Genomic DNA, 17,749 nt, shown 5'->3' on the forward strand with positions numbered 1-17,749 from the left:
AGAGAGTGGTGAGAATGTGGAACTCGCTACCACAGGGAGTGGTTGAGGCAAATAGCACAGATGCATTTAAGGGGAAGCTCGATAAACACATGAGGGAGAAAGGAATAGAAGGATATGTTGATGGGGTGAGATGAAGAGGGGTGGGAAGAGGCTCGTGTGGAGCATAAACACCGGCATGGACCTGTGGGGCCGAATGGCCTGTTTCTGTGCTGTAGACTCAATGTAATTCTATGCAATGTAATCTGGACTTCCCGATGGTCGGGGGAGTCCAGGACCAGGGGTCACAGTCTAAGGATAAGGGGTAAGTCATTTAGGACAGAAATGAGGAGGAATTTCTTCACCCAGAGAGTGGTGAACCTGTGGAATTCTCTACCACAGAAGGCAGTAGAGGCCAATTCATTAAATATATTCAAGAAGGAGTTAGATATATTTCTTAAGGCTAAAGGGATCAAGGGATATGGGGAGAAGGCAGGGACAGGGTACTGAATTTGGATGATCAGCCATGATTGCATTGAATGGCGGAGCAGGCTCGAGGGGCTGAATGGCCTACTCCTGCTCCTATCTTCTATGTTTCTATGGCTCCTTTGTCCTCCTGTGCTCCTCCCCACCTGATTTTCCTCTTCTTCGCTGTGCTCAAGTGATCTAGCATGAATCTTTAGGATGTCCATCTCGCGCCGTGATACATTCTAACCCGTTGTCCTCGCCTCCTCCCTCTCCAGGCTTCATCGCCTCGGACATGACGTCGCGGAATTCAAGCACTCAGCTCTGGCTCATAACGCACTACCACGAGAACGGATCGCTGTACGACTATCTGCAGTGCAACACGGTAGACACGGAGGGCTGCCTGAAGCTCGCACTGTCCATCATCAGCGGCCTCGTCCACTTGCACGCAGAAATCATCGGGACCCCGGGCAAAGCCGCCATCGCCCACCGAGACCTGAAAAGCAGAAATATTCTGGTCAAGAGAAACAAGCAGTGCTGCATAGCAGACTTAGGTAACAGCCACTAACCAGATTTGCTCTCCGTGAGACCTCTGCACCCTCATTAATAACCCTGTGTCTGAGACTGGCAAACAAGCCCCTTTCGGCCTACTTCTTCATGCCTCGACAGTCTTCACCTCACTCTCTCGCCTTCAATCTTCACTCCCACTTGCCTTCCGAGCTGCCTTCAAGAAGCTCAAGTTCCTCCCTTGTGCCCAACACTTTCCTTTCACCTGAACACCTCTCTATAAAGCCCAAGCCTTTAGCACTGCTCCCATATCTCGGGGAGGCTGTGTTAGCCCGCCTCCCACACCCCTGGATATGGATACAGGAAAAAAAACCTGCTGCCTGAGATGGTCACTTCTCGTCTCCAACCCTTCCCCCTCCCCTCCCCTCTCTATCTCATCTCTCTGTGTTAATGATAATACTTAGTTATTGCTGCTTTGAACGTCCCTGCCTGTCACTGATCATTATTCCCACAACCGTACATCCCTGTACGTCGAGAGAGGATTTCATGCAGATCTCAACAGTTCCATCTCCAACAGTGGCTCACCGTATTATTTTGCTTCTTGCTTTCCCTTCCTATTGGCTCCCCCTGTTGGCCAAATTAGTTGCACAGGTACTGACAGAGGCTCCTCGACCAAGATAGTGAGTGTTGGCAGGCTGATCCTGATGGATTCATAATTTACACACTCACACTCACACTCACACACATACACTCACTCTCACACACACTCACTCACACACACACACTCACACACACTCACATTCACTCACACTCACACTCACTCACTTACACTAACTCACACTCACTCTCACATTCACTCTCACACTCACACACATACACTCACTCTCACTCACACACACTCACACACATACACTCTCACTCACACACACTCACACTCTCTCACACATTCTCACACACACACACACGCTCACTCACACACACACTCACTCACTCACACTCACCTACACACTCACACACACAAAAACTCACTCTTATACTCACACTCACACACACTCACTCTCACACACACACAAACACATTCCAGCAGGAGTCATTAGATTGTGGTCAGGAGCAGGAGCCCTGGCTGAATTTTTCTCCCCTCTCCAGGGCCACTAAAGGCCGATTGTAGAATCCCCACCAGCTCAGCTAACACAGAACAGACCAGGTTGAGCCTGGGGCTTATTTGACTGCACAGTTCATTAAAATGGAATTTTAAAGCGTGTGAACAAAGGACAACAGAGACATAGCATTCAGCACACAGATATTTTGCTTCATCATGTCTAGGATGACATACAGCTTTAAATTAATACATTCTCTTTTGTGTGTTTTTCATTTTCCTTATTCACCTCCCCTCTTTGACCTTGCTGTCCCACACACAGTCTCCAGGTGATTTCCAGGCTTCTGCCAGCAATCATCTGAAACCAGTTGGTAATGGGTGTGCAAAACTACGGGCACAGCTGCCAGCTGAATGATGGCAAGGGACACCACACACCCCACCCACACGCACGCTCACTGCGCATGCCCTTTAACTTTTCATTAACTCTTATCTTGACTCAATTGGCTGTCTCTGAGTCAGAAGGTCGTGGGTTCAAGCCCCACTCCATAACACAGTGCAGTACTGAGGGAGCGCTCACTGGCGGAGGGGCCGTCTTTCAGCTGAAATTATAAATCGAGGTCCTGTCCCCCTGCCTTATCTGTGTGTTAAGGGTCCTATGGCACAATTTGGAGAATATCAGGGAGTTCTCCTGATGCCCTGACCAATATTCCTCCCTCTACCAACAACACTAAAACAGAGTACCTGGTCACTCATCCATTGATGTGCGCAAAATGGCTGGTGTGCTTGTCTACAACAAATGCTCTTCGTAATAATTCATGGTCAATTATGGCCGATTCTGAGAAATGTGCTGAGGTGCTTTTTAAATGCAGGCTCCTTCTTGACCTCATTATTGCCCAAAGTAATAAAGATGATGCTGTGTTAAGGTTCTCTCAACTGATTTGTTTTGGTAGGTGAAGTATGCTGCCAGCTTTTGAAGAACAAACATTGGAAAAATTGCATGTCGCAAAAAAACTGCAGCAAGTTGCCTGTACGCAATCAGCAGCCAATCAGCAGCAAGCTGCCTGTACGCAATCAGTAGCCAATCAGCAGCAAGTTGCCTGTACGCAATCAGCAGCCAATCAGCAGCGAGTTGCCTGTACACAATCAGCAGCCAATCAGCAGCAAGTTGCCTGTACGTAATCAGTAGCCAATCAGCATCAAGTTGCCTGTATGTAATCTGCAGCCAATCAGCAGCAAGTTGCCTGTATGTAATCAGTAGCCAATCAGCAGCAGGTTGCCTGTATGTAATCTGTAGCCAATCAGCAGTATGTTGCGTGTACGCAATCAGAAGCCAATCAGCATCAAGTTGTCTGTACGCAATCAGCAGCCACTCAGCAGCAAGTTGCCTGTATGTAATCAGTAGCCAATCAGTAGTAAGTTGCCTGTATGCAATCAGTAGCCAATCAGCAGCAAGTTGCCTGTATGTAATCTGTAGCCAATCAGCAGTATGTTGCGTGTACGCAATCAGAAGCCAATCAGCATCAAGTTGTCTGTACGCAATCAGTAGCCAATCAGCATCAAGTTGCCTGTATGCAATCAGTAGCCAATCAGCAGCAAGTTGCCTGTATGTAATCAGCAACCAATCAGCATAAAGTTGCCTGTATGTAATCTGTAGCCAATCAGCAGCAAGTTGCCTGTATGTAATCAGTAGCCAATCAGCAGCAAGATGCCTGTATGCAATCAGCAGCCAATCAGCAGCAAGGTGCCTGTATGCAATCAGTAGCCAATCAGCAGCAAGTTGCCTGTATGCAATCAGTAGCCAATCAACATCAAGTTGCCTGTATGCAATCAGTAGCCAATCAGCAGCAATTTGCCTGTATGCAACCAGCAGCCAATCAGCAGCAAGTTGCCTGTATGCAATCAGTAGCCAATCAGCAGCAAGTTGCCTGTATGCAATCAGTAGCCAATCAGCAGCAATTTGCCTGTATGCAACCAGCAGCCAATCAGCAGCAAGTTGCCTGTATGCAACCAGCAGCCAATCAGCAGCAAGTTGCCTGTATGCAATCAGTAGCCAATCAGCAGCAAGTTGCCTGTATGCAATCAGTAGCCAATCAGCATCAAGTTGCCTGTATGCAATCAGTAGCCAATCAGCATCAAGTTGCCTGTATGTAATCAGTAGCCAATCAGCAGCAAGTTGCCTGTATGCAACCAGCAGCCAATCAGCAGCAAGTTGCCTGTATGCAATCAGTAGCCAATCAACATCAAGTTGCCTGTATGCAATCAGTAGCCAATCAGCAGCAATTTGCCTGTATGCAACCAGCAGCCAATCAGCAGCAAGTTGCCTGTATGCAATCAGTAGCCAATCAGCAGCAAGTTGCCTGTATGCAATCAGTAGCCAATCAACATCAAGTTGCCTGTATGCAATCAGTAGCCAATCAGCAGCAATTTGCCTGTATGCAACCAGCAGCCAATCAGCAGCAAGTTGCCTGTATGCAATCAGTAGCCAATCAGCAGCAAGTTGCCTGTATGCAATTAGTAGCCAATCAGCATCAAGTTGCCTGTATGTAATCAGTAGCCAATCAGCAGCAAGTTGCCTGCATGCAACCAGCAGCCAATCAGCAGCAAGTTGCCTGTATGTAATCAGTAGCCAATCAGCATCAAGTTGCCTGTATGCAATCAGTAGCCAATCAACATCAAGTTGCCTGTATGCAATCAGTAGCCAATCAGCAGCAATTTGCCTGTATGCAACCAGCAGCCAATCAGCAGCAAGTTGCCTGTATGCAATCAGTAGCCAATCAGCAGCAAGTTGCCTGTATGCAATCAGTAGCCAATCAGCATCAAGTTGCCTGTATGTAATCAGTAGCCAATCAGCAGCAAGTTGCCTGCATGCAACCAGCAGCCAATCAGCAGCAAGTTGCCTGTATGTAATCAGTAGCCAATCAGCAGCAAGATGCCTGTATGTAATCTGTAGCCAATCGGCAGCAAGTTGCCTGTACGAAATCAGCAGCAAGTTGCCTCTACACAATCTGTAGCCAATCAGCATCAAGTTACCTGTATGTAAGCAGCAGCCAATCAGCATCAAGCTGCCTGTATGCAATCAGTAGCCAATCAACATCAAATTGCCTGTATGCAATCAGTAGCCAATCAGCAGCAAGTTGCCTGTATGTAATCTGTAGCCAATCAGCAAGTTGCCTGTATGTAATCTGTAGCCAATCAGCAGCAAGTTGCCTGTATGCAATCAGCAGCCAATCAGCAGCAAGTTGCCTGTATGCAATCAGTAGCCAATCAGCAGCAAGTTGCCTATATGTAATCAGTAGCCAATCAGCAGCAAGTTGCCTATATGTAATCAGCAGCCAATCAGCAGCAAGTTGTTTATATGTAATTTGCAGCCAATCCGCAGCAAGTTGCCTGTATGCAATCAGCAGCCAATCAGCAGCAAGTTGCCTGTATGCAATCAGCAGCCAATCAGCAGCAAGTTGCCTGTATGCAATCAGTAGCCAATCAGCAGCAAGTTGCCTATATGTAATCAGTAGCCAATCAGCAGCAAGTTGCCTATATGTAATCAGCAGCCAATCAGCAGCAAGTTGTTTATATGTAATTTGCAGCCAATCCGCAGCAAGTTGCCTGTATGCAATCAGCAGCCAATCAGCAGCAAGTTGCCTGTACGCAATCAGCAGCCAATCAGCAGCAAGTTGCCTCTACACAATCTGTAGCCAATCAGCATCAAGCTGCCTGTACGCAATCAGTAGCCAATCAGCAGCAAGTTGCCTGTACGTAATCAGTAGCCAATCAGCATCACGTTGCCTGTATGTAATCAGTAGCCAATTAGCAGCAAGATGCCTGTATGTAATCAGCAGCCAATCAGCATCAAGTTGCCTGTATGCAATCAGCAGCAGGTTGCCTGTATGTAATCAGCAGCCAATCAGCAGCAAGTTGCCTGCATGTAATCAGTAGCCAATCAGCAGTAAGATGCCTGTATGCAATCAGCAGCCAATCAGCAGCAAGTTGCCTGTATGTAATCTGTAGCCAATCAGCAGCAAGTTGCCTGTATGTAATCAGCAGCCAATCAGCAGCAAGTTGCCTGTATGTAATCAGTAGCCAATCAGCATCAAGTTGCCTGTATGTAATCTGTAGCCAATCAGCAGCAAGTTGCCTGTACACAATCAGCAGCCAATCAGCAGCAAGTTGCCTGTATGTAATCAGCAGCCAATCAGCAGCAAGTTGCCTGTACACAATCAGCAGCCAATCAGCATCAAGTTGCCTGTACACAATCAGCAGCCAATCAGCAGCAAGTTGTCTGTATGTAATCAGCAGCCAATCAGCAGCAAGTTGCCTGTATGTAATCAGCAGCCAGTTGTCTGTATGTAATCAGCAGCCAATCAGCATCAAGTTGTCTGTATTTAATCAGCAGCCAATCAGCAACAAGTTGCCTGTATGTAATCAGCACCAAACGGATCCAGAATAAGCAGAAGGTGGAGAGTCCAGGAGCAGTGGGAGTCAGATTCAGGAGCAATGTGTGGGGTTGGGGGGTGAGCTGCCTGAATCAGGAGCAGGGTGTGGGGTTGGGGGGTGTGGGGGGGGGGGGGTGAGCTGCCTGAATCAGGAGCAGGGTGTGGGGTTGGGGGTTGTGTGGGGGGGGGGGGGTGAGCTGCCTGAATCAGGAGCAGGGTGTGGGGTTGGGGGGTGTGGGGGGGGGGGGGGGAGAGCTGCCTGAATCAGGAGCAGGGTGTGGGGTTGGGGGGTGTGGGGGGGGGGGGGTGAGCTGCCTGAATCAGGAGCAGGGTGTGGGGTTGGGGGGTGTGGGGGGGGGGGGGGGAGCTGCCTGAATCAGGAGCAGGGTGTGGGGTTGGGGGTTGTGTGGGGGGGGGGGGAGAGCTGCCTGAATCAGGAGCAGGGTGTGGGGTTGGGGAGTGTGGTGGGGGGGTGGGGGGGGAGAGCTTCTTGAATCAGGAGCAGGGTGTGGGGTTGGGGGGAGTGTGGTTGTGGGGCTGAGCTGCCTGAATCAGGAGCAGGGTGACATGAATCTTGTTATTCATGTGGAAATGACTTATGTAATAATACCGAGCGGCCTGCTGGTGGCGCTGTCCAGGGGGAGTATAAATACTCGGGCACGGGCCCAGCTTGTGCAGGACATTCTTTAACAGGAACTAGTGAAGGACACAACTAGATCTCCATGTTGAAAAACAGTTGATTAAAGCTTTGTTTAATACTCAGACCAAGTGCCTAGTAGTCATAGGGTGTGGGGTTGGGGGGTGTGGGGGGGGGAAGAGCTGCCTGAATCAGGAGCAGGGTGTGCGGTTGCGGTTGGGGTGTGGGGGGTCAGGAAGAGCTGCCTGAATCAGGAGCAGGGTGTGCGGTTGCGGTTGGGGTGTGGGGGGTCAGGAAGAGCTGCCTGAATCAGGAGCAGGGTGTGCGGTTGCGGTTGGGGTGTGGGGGGTCAGGAAGAGCTGCCTGAATCAGGAGCGGAAACAGTCAGCATTTACAGTAATATAGCAAAAGTTAAAACAGCACAAAGCTATGTATTAACTCGGCAACATCCTGTAACAGCTGACTGTACCAGTGCTGCTGCCTCTCCAGCTCTCCTTTCTGGCAGCAGATGTTGGTTGGGGCTTCCTGGGTCCTCCCAGATGGTGGTCGTGCCTATGGGTGATACCAAACCCAGGTGGCAATCCCTATCATTGCCCCTCTCTTCTTGTGAGGACTTCCCTTCAACCTTATCTGAGGAAGGATGTTCTTGCCATGGAGGGAGTGCAGCGAAGATTCACCAGACTGATACCTGGGATGGCAGGAATGACGTATGAGGAGAGATTGTGTCGATTGGGCTTATACTCGCTGGAGTTTAGAAGAATGAGAGGGAATCTCATTGAAACTTATAAAATTCTAATAGGACTAGACAGACTAGATGCAGGAAGGCTGTTCCCGATGGTCGGGGAGTCCAGAACCAGGGGTCACAGTCTAAAGATAAGGGGTAAGCCATTTAGGACTGAGATGAGGAGGAATTTCTTCACCCAGAGAGTGGTGAACCTGTGGAATTCTCTACCACAGAAGGCAGTAGAGGCCAATTCATTAAATATATTCAAGAAGGAGTTGGATATATTTCTTAAGGCTAAAGGGATCAAGGGGTACGGAGAGAAGGCAGGGACAGGGTACTGAATTTGGATGATCAGCCATGATCTCATTGAATGGTGGAACAGGCTCGAGGGGCTGAATGGCCTACTCCTGCTCCTATCTTCTATGTTTCTATGTTTCTATGTTGTGACCGAGATTGGTAGTACACTACGTTGGAGGCATAAGCATTACTCCAGTATGTTTCTCCCTCTTCAGTATCTTTGTGCCTTAATGCTATGCATTGCTGTCCGAATCATTGTAACTTTCTCCTTCACTGCACTGCAGGTTTGGCTGTCATACACTCCCAGAACAACGACTTCCTGGACATTGGAAACAACCCCAAAGTGGGGACCAAGCGTTACATGGCCCCGGAGGTGCTGGATGAGACAATCCGCACCAACAGTTTTGAGTCATACAAATGGACAGATATCTGGGCATTCGGTCTTGTACTGTGGGAGATTGCGAGGAGGACACCAATGAATGGTAAGTGCTATAGTAGTGACAAGAGTGCCGCAGAAAAAAGTTATAATTGAGATCCTGTGCTAGAGCTAAACATCGGAACAGGAGGAGGCCACTCAGCCCCTCAAGCCGGTTCCACCATCAGGCCGGTTCCACCATTCAATCAGATCATGGCTGATCTGCACCTTAACTCCATCTACCCGCCTCGGTTCCATAACCCTTGATCCCCTTGCCTAACAAAAATCTATCAATCTCAGTTTTGAAATTTTCAATTGACCCCCAGCCTCAACATCTTTTTGGGTGAGGGAGTTCCAGATTTCCACTACCCTTTGTGTGAAGAAGTGCTTCCTGACATCACCCCTGAACGGCCTGGCTCTAATTTTAAGGTTCTGCCCCCTTGTTCTGGACTCCCCCCACCAGAGGAAATAGTTTCTCTCGATCTACCCGCTCATATCATTTAATCACAGTGAACATCTCAGTTAGGTCACCCCTTAATCTTTTATATCAAGCGGACATGTCTAGTGGCAACGGAGTTGTCGATAGTAAAGAAAAATGATTTCTAACGCGAGCCAGTAACCCTTAACTACTAATCCTATACCCTAAACACTCACTCTAACCCCTGAATCATGGGACGTCAATGGCAGGGTTGGTTTAGTCATGTGCTGTAGCCAGGGCAGCTCCATTACTCAGGAGCACAATGTTTAATGCCCCCTTGCCACTGGTGGCCAAACTGCTTTGGGCACCAGTGCTGTAATATGAGTGGCACTGCCAGCTGTGATGTAATATAGATGCAGCAGTGGCACTGCCACCAGAGGAGCTGACAACCAGCTCTACTTTTCCAAGGCTCCTTTGGAAGCACACTGGCAAAGCCCAACAAGGAATTCCATTGCCAATCGTGGGCCTCTGCTTCTTCCTGGCTGCTGGTTACTCAGCTAGTCCATACCACCCAGCAACGTGGGATTCCCATTCTTTACAGCGAGCTCCTGATAGTGGGGAAGATCCAAGGACAAAATTGGAAGGTTCTGACGAAGGGTTTCGACCTGAAACGTTAGCTCTGTTTCTCTCTCCACGGATGCTGCCTGGCCTGCTGAGTATTTCCAGCATTTTCTGTTGTTATTTCAGAATTCCAGCATCCGCAGTATTTTGCTATTGTACTAAATTGAACAACGTCGCTGTGAACAGTTAGCGACCAAAGCAATTTCTGTTCAACTGCTACAAGTATGACCGCAGGAAACTGACAATCTATTTTCACATAGTTCGGACAAATGGACTCCTGTCATCAACTTTCTCCATTAGCCCAGAGTTACTCCATCTTGTGTTTATTTCATACTAAATTATCATTCATTGAGAACAGTTTAATCTCGTGTCAGCACCCAGTTTGAGACAAAGGGAGAGTGATGAGCCTTGTGAATGTAATCCTCTTGATTAGAAACTCAGCAACAAGCAAGGCAGAAGTGGCCGGCTGGCTGTCCTAATCTTATCGGGCGGTTCTTATTGGGGATATATAGAAAAGGAAGAGTGTGGGAAGAGGTCATGGCAGGAACTCAATGAGAGTCTCTTGTCTGCCAATGGTTCCGAAACCCATGGAAACGACCTGGCTCATTCGCAGCCATCTGGAACAAACAGGTCGGGTCAAGTTATCTCTGTTTATTAGGGTTTGTGTTTCTGGAAATAACATTGTTATTTGAGAAGTTTTCACTTCAGAATTCCAGTCATTCTGTGCGGCTTGGCGAGATGATGCATGTTTCTCATGTCCCCTCTGCCTCCCCAGATATGGGAGCGCTTTATAAAAATCAGTGGGATCAGGGGGGTCCATTTCCTCTGATCGTGATGAGTGAGAAATATCGTGAACCTGCTTTTTTTTTTAGAATGCATCTCTGATTTCACGAGAAATAGTGACCGTAAGGAAGTCTTCTCTCCCTGTGGTAGCCACGCCGCAAAGTTATAATGATCCCAGAAGATATTCTCCTCCCCAAGTCGTTTCCAAAAATTACATGGGGGATTATTTGAACCTGACCCGCCCGGCAGGAGGGTGACGGAGAGGGAAATTGGGCTGAGTGTAAATCCCATTAGCCTCCCGTCAGCCGGGTGAGGCTGAAATTACCCAAATATTACCCTAAACGGTGAGGAACACTGATATTACCCTAAACAGTGAGGAACACTGATATTACCCTAAACGGTGAGGAACACTGATATTACCCTAAACAGTGAGGAACACTGATATTACCCTAAACGGTGAGGAACACTGATATTACACTAAACAGTGAGGAACACTGATATTACCCTAAACAGTGAGGAACACTGATACTACCCTAAACAGTGAGGAACACTGATATTACACTAAACAGTGAGGAACACTGATATTACACTAAACAGTGAGGAACACTGATATTACCCTAAACGGTGAGGAACACTGATATTACACTAAACAGTGAGGAACACTGATATTACCCTAAACGGTGAGGAACACAGATATTACCCTAAACGGTGAGGAACACTGATATTACCCTAAACGGTGAGGAACACAGATATTACCCTAAACGGTGAGGAACACAGATATTACCCTAAACGGTGAGGAACACTGATATTACCCTAAACGGTGAGGAACACTGATATTACCCTAAACGGTGAGGAACACAGATATTACCCTAAACGGTGAGGAACACTGATATTACCCTAAACAGTGAGGAACACTGATATTACCCTAAACGGTGAGGAACACTGATATTACCCTAAACAGTGAGGAACACTGATATTACCCTAAACAGTGAGGAACACTGATATTACCCTAAACAGTGAGGAACATTGATATTACCCTAAACGGTGAGGAACACTGATATTACCCTAAACGGTGAGGAACACTGATATTACCCTAAACAGTGAGGAACACTGATATTACCCTAAACAGTGAGGAACACTGATATTACCCTAAACAGTGAGGAACACTGATATTACCCTAAACGGTGAGGAACACAGATATTACCCTAAACAGTGAGGAACACTGATATTACCCTAAACAGTGAGGAACACTGATATTACCCTAAACAGTGAGGAACACTGATATTACCCTAAACAGTGAGGAACACTGATATTACCCTAAACAGTGAGGAACACTGATATTACCCTAAACAGTGAGGAACACTGATATTACCCTAAACGGTGAGGAACACAGATATTACCCTAAACAGTGAGGAACACTGATATTACCCTAAACGGTGAGGAACACTGATATTACCCTAAACAGTGAGGAACACAGATATTACACTAAACGGTGAGGAACACTGATATTACCCGAAACGGTGAGGAACATTGATATTACCCTAAACAGTGAGGAACACTGATATTACCCTAAACAGTGAGGAACACTGATATTACCCTAAACAGTGAGGAACACTGATATTACCCTAAACAGTGAGGAACACTGATATTACCCTAAACGGTGAGGAACACAGATATTACCCTAAACAGTGAGGAACACTGATATTACCCTAAACGGTGAGGAACACTGATATTACCCTAAACGGTGAGGAACACTGATATTACCCTAAACAGTGAGGAACACTGATATTACCCTAAACAGTGAGGAACACTGATATTACCCTAAACAGTGAGGAACACTGATATTACTCTAAACGGTGAGGAACACTGATATTACCCTAAACAGTGAGGAACACTGATATTACCCTAAACAGTGAGGAACACTGATATTACCCTAAACAGTGAGGAACACTGATATTACCCTAAACGGTGAGGAACACAGATATTACCCTAAACAGTGAGGAACACTGATATTACCCTAAACGGTGAGGAACACAGATATTACCCAAAACGGTGAGGAACATTGATATTACCCTAAACAGTGAGGAACATTGATATTACCCTAAACAGTGAGGAACACAGATATTACCCTAAACGGTGAGGAACACAGATATTACCCTAAACAGTGAGGAACACTGATATTACCCTAAACAGTGAGGAACACTGATATTACCCTAAACAGTGAGGAACACTGATATTACCCTAAACGGTGAGGAACACTGACATTACCCTAAACGGTGAGGAACACTGATATTACCCTAAACGGTGAGGAACACTGATATTACCCTAAACAGTGAGGAACACTGATATTACCCTAAACAGTGAGGAACACTGATATTACCCTAAACAGTGAGGAACACTGATATTACCCTAAACGGTGAGGAACACTGATATTACCCTAAACGGTGAGGAACACTGATATTACCCTAAACGGTGAGGAACACTGATATTACCCTAAACGGTGAGGAACACTGATATTACCCTAAACAGTGAGGAACACTGATATTACCCTAAACGGTGAGGAACACAGATATTACCCAAAACGGTGAGGAACATTGATATTACCCTAAACGGTGAGGAACACAGATATTACCCAAAACGGTGAGGAACACTGATATTACCCTAAACGGTGAGGAACACAGATATTACCCTAAACGGTGAGGAACACTGATATTACCCTAAACGGTGAGGAACACTGATATTACCCTAAACGGTGAGGAACACAGATATTACCCTAAACGGTGAGGAACACTGATATTACACTAAACGGTGAGGAACACTGATATTACCCTAAACGGTGAGGAACACTGATATTACCCTAAACGGTGAGGAACACTGATATTACCCTAAACGGTGAGGAACACTGATATTACCCTAAACGGTGAGGAACACAGATATTACCCTAAACGGTGAGGAACATTGATATTACCCGAAACGGTGAGGAACACAGATATTACCCGAAACAGTGAGGAACACTGATATTACCCGAAACGGTGAGGAACACAGATATTACCCTAAACGGTGAGGAACACTGATATTACCCTAAACGGTGAGGAACACTGATATTACCCTAAACGGTGAGGAACACAGATATTACCCTAAACAGTGAGGAACACTGATATTACCCTAAACGGTGAGGAACACAGATATTACCCTAAACGGTGAGGAACACAGATATTACCCTAAACGGTGAGGAACACTGATATTACCCTAAACAGTGAGGAACACAGATATTACCCTAAACGGTGAGGAACACAGATATTACCCTAAACGGTGAGGAACACAGATATTACCCTAAACGGTGAGGAACACTGATATTACCCTAAACAGTGAGGAACACTGATATTAACCTAAACGGTGAGGAACATTGATATTACCCTAAACGGTGAGGAACACAGATATTACCCTAAACGGTGAGGAACACTGATATTACACTAAACGGTGAGGAAAACTGATATTACCCAAAACGGTGAGGAAAACTGATATTACCCTAAACGGTGAGGAACATTGATATTACCCTAAACGGTGAGGAACACTGATATTACCCTAACCGGTGAGGAACACTGATATTACCGTAAACAGTGAGGAACACTGATATTACCCTAAACAGTGAGGAACACTGATATTACCCTAAACGGTGAGGAACACTGATATTACCCTAAACGGTGAGGAACACTGATATTACCCTAAACGGTGAGGAACACTGATATTACCCTAAACGGTGAGGAACACTGATATTACCCTAAACGGTGAGGAACACTGATATTACCCTAAACGGTGAGGAACACAGATATTACCCTAAACGGTGAGGAACACTGATATTACCCTAAACAGTGAGGAACACTGATATTACCCTAAACGGTGAGGAACACTGATATTACCCTAAACGGTGAGGAACACTGATATTACCCTAAACAGTGAGGAACACTGATATTAACCTAAACGGTGAGGAACACTGATATTACCCTAAACGGTGAGGAACACTGATATTACCCTAAACGGTGAGGAACACAGATATTACCCTAAACGGTGAGGAACACTGATATTACACTAAACGGTGAGGAAAACTGATATTACCCGAAACGGTGAGGAAAACTGATATTACCCTAAACGGTGAGGAACACAGATATTACCCTAAACGGTGAGGAACACTGATATTACCCTAAACAGTGAGGAACACTGATATTACCCTAAACGGTGAGGAACACTGATATTACCCTAAACGGTGAGGAACACAGATATTACCCTAAACGGTGAGGAACACTGATATTACCCTAAACAGTGAGGAACACTGATATTACCCTAAACGGTGAGGAACACTGATATTACCCTAAACGGTGAGGAACACTGATATTACCCAAAACAGTGAGGAACACTGATATTACCCTAAACGGTGAGGAACACTGATATTACCCTAAACGGTGAGGAACACTGATATTACCCTAAACGGTGAGGAACACTGATATTACCCTAAACGGTGAGGAACACTGATATTACCCTAAACGGTGAGGAACACTGATATTACCCTAAACAGTGAGGAACATTGATACTACCCTAAACGGTGAGGAACACAGATATTACCCTAAACGGTGAGGAACACTGATATTACACTAAACGGTGAGGAAAACTGATATTACCCGAAACGGTGAGGGAAACTGATATTACCCTAAATGGTGAGGAACATTGATACTACCCTAAACGGTGAGGAACACTGATATTACCCTAAACGGTGAGGAACACTGATATTACCCTAAACAGTGAGGAACACTGATATTACACTAAACAGTGAGGAACACTGATATTACCCTAAACGGTGAGGAACACTGATATTACCCTAAACGGTGAGGAACACTGATATTACCCTAAACGGTGAGGAACACTGATATTACACTAAACGGTGAGGAAAACTGATATTACCCGAAACGGTGAGGAAAACTGATATTACACTAAACGGTGAGGAACACTGATATTACCCTAAACAGTGAGGAACACTGATATTACCCTAAACAGTGAGGAACACAGATATTACCCTAAACGGTGAGGAACACTGATATTACCCTAAACGGTGAGGAACACTGATATTACCCTAAACGGTGAGGAACACTGATATTACACTAAACGGTGAGGAAAACTGATATCACCCGAAACGGTGAGGAAAACTGATACTACCCTAAACGGTGAGGAACATTGATATTACCCTAAACGGTGAGGAACACTGATATTACCCTAAACGGTGAGGAACACTGATATTACCCTAAACGGTGAGGAACATTGATATTACCCTAAACAGTGAGGAACACTGATATTACCCTAAACAGTGAGGAACACTGATATTACCCTAAACAGTGAGGAACACTGATATTACCCTAAACGGTGAGGAACACTGATATTACCCTAAACGGTGAGGAACACTGATATTACCCTAAACGGTGAGGAACACTGATATTACCCTAAACGGTGAGGAACACAGATATTACCCTAAACGGTGAGGAACACTGATATTACCCTAAACAGTGAGGAACACTGATATTACCCTAAACGGTGAGGAACACTGATATTACCCTAAACGGTGAGGAACACTGATATTACCCTAAACAGTGAGGAACACTGATATTACCCAAAACGGTGAGGAACACTGATATTACCCTAAACGGTGAGGAACACTGATATTACCCTAAACGGTGAGGAACACAGATATTACCCTAAACGGTGAGGAACATTGATACTACCCTAAACGGTGAGGAACACAGATATTACCCTAAACGGTGAGGAACACTGATATTACCCTAAACGGTGAGGAACACTGATATTACCCTAAACAGTGAGGAACACTGATATTACCCTAAACAGTGAGGAACACTGATATTACCCTAAACGGTGAGGAACACAGATATTACCCTAAACAGTGAGGAACACTGATATTACCCTAAACAGTGAGGAACACAGATATTACCCTAAACGGTGAGGAACACTGATATTACCCTAAACGGTGAGGAACACAGATATTACCCTAAACTGTGAGGAACACTGATATTACCCTAAACGGTGAGGAACACTGATATTACCCTAAACGGTGAGGAACACAGATATTACCCTAAACGGTGAGGAACACTGATATTACCCTAAACGGTGAGGAACACTGATATTACCCTAAACGGTGAGGAACACTGATATTACCCTAAACGGTGAGGAACACTGATATTACACTAAACGGTGAGGAACACTGATATTACCCTAAACAGTGAGGAACACTGATATTACCCTAAACGGTGAGGAACACTGATATTACCCTAAACGGTGAGGAACACAGATATTACCCTAAACTGTGAGGAACACTGATATTGCCCTAAACGGTGAGGAACACTGATATTACCCTAAACGGTGAGGAACACTGATATTACCCTAAACGGTGAGGAACACTGATATTACCCTAAACGGTGAGGAACATTGATATTACCCGAAACGGTGAGGAACACTGATATTACCCTAAACGGTGAGGAACACAGATATTACCCTAAACAGTGAGGAACACTGATATTACCCTAAACGGTGAGGAACACTGATATTACCCTAAACGGTGAGGAACACAGATATTACCCTAAACGGTGAGGAACACTGATATTACCCTAAACAGTGAGGAACACTGATATTACCCTAAACGGTGAGGAACACTGATATTACCCGAAACGGTGAGGAAAACTGATATTACCCTAAACGGTGAGGAACATTGATATTACCCGAAACGGTGAGGAACACTGATATTACCCTAAACGGTGAGGAACACTGATATTACCCTAAACAGTGAGGAACACTGATATTACCCGAAACGGTGAGGAAAACTGATATTACCCTAAACGGTGAGGAACATTGATATTACCCTAAACAGTGAGGAACACTGATATTACCCTAAACGGTGAGGAACACTGATATTACCCTAAACAGTGAGGAACACAGATATTACACTAAACAGTGAGGAACACTGATATTACACTAAACGGTGAGGAACACTGATATTACCCAAAACGGTGAGGAACACTGATATTACACTAAACGGTGAGGAACACTGATATTACCCAAAACGGTGAGGAACACAGATATTACCCTAAACAGTGAGGAACACTGATATTACCCTAAACGGTGAGGAACACTGATATTACCCTAAACGGTGAGGAACACTGATATTACCCTAAACGGTGAGGAACACTGATATTACCCTAAACGGTGAGGAACACTGATATTACCCTAAACGGTGAGGAACACTGATATTACCCTAAACGGTGAGGAACACAGATATTACCCTAAACGGTGAGGAACACAGATATTACCCTAAACGGCGAGGAA

The 17,749-nt window shown here is 45.7% G+C and overlaps 1 protein-coding gene across 4 annotated transcripts in view; it reads left to right on the forward strand.

The window, feature by feature from the left end:
- The window catches only part of LOC147096985 (activin receptor type-1-like), a 184,864-nt gene that overhangs the window by 99,971 nt on the left and 67,144 nt on the right, over positions 1-17,749 (forward strand). For 3 of the 4 annotated variants that reach the window (XM_085972691.1, XM_085972693.1, XM_085972692.1), the window contains exons 9-10: positions 720-995; positions 8,417-8,614. In XM_085972691.1, coding sequence (XP_085828817.1) covers positions 720-995; positions 8,417-8,614 — 474 coding nt within the window. The remainder of the gene's footprint in view (positions 1-719; positions 996-8,416; positions 8,615-17,749) is intronic. The other variant, XM_085972694.1, reaches the window with a different exon arrangement.

Source organism: Somniosus microcephalus, chromosome 33 (genome assembly GCF_052327205.1).
Source record: "Somniosus microcephalus isolate GS21.2 chromosome 33, FLI_Smic_1.0, whole genome shotgun sequence".
Lineage (NCBI taxonomy): Eukaryota > Metazoa > Chordata > Chondrichthyes > Squaliformes > Somniosidae > Somniosus > Somniosus microcephalus.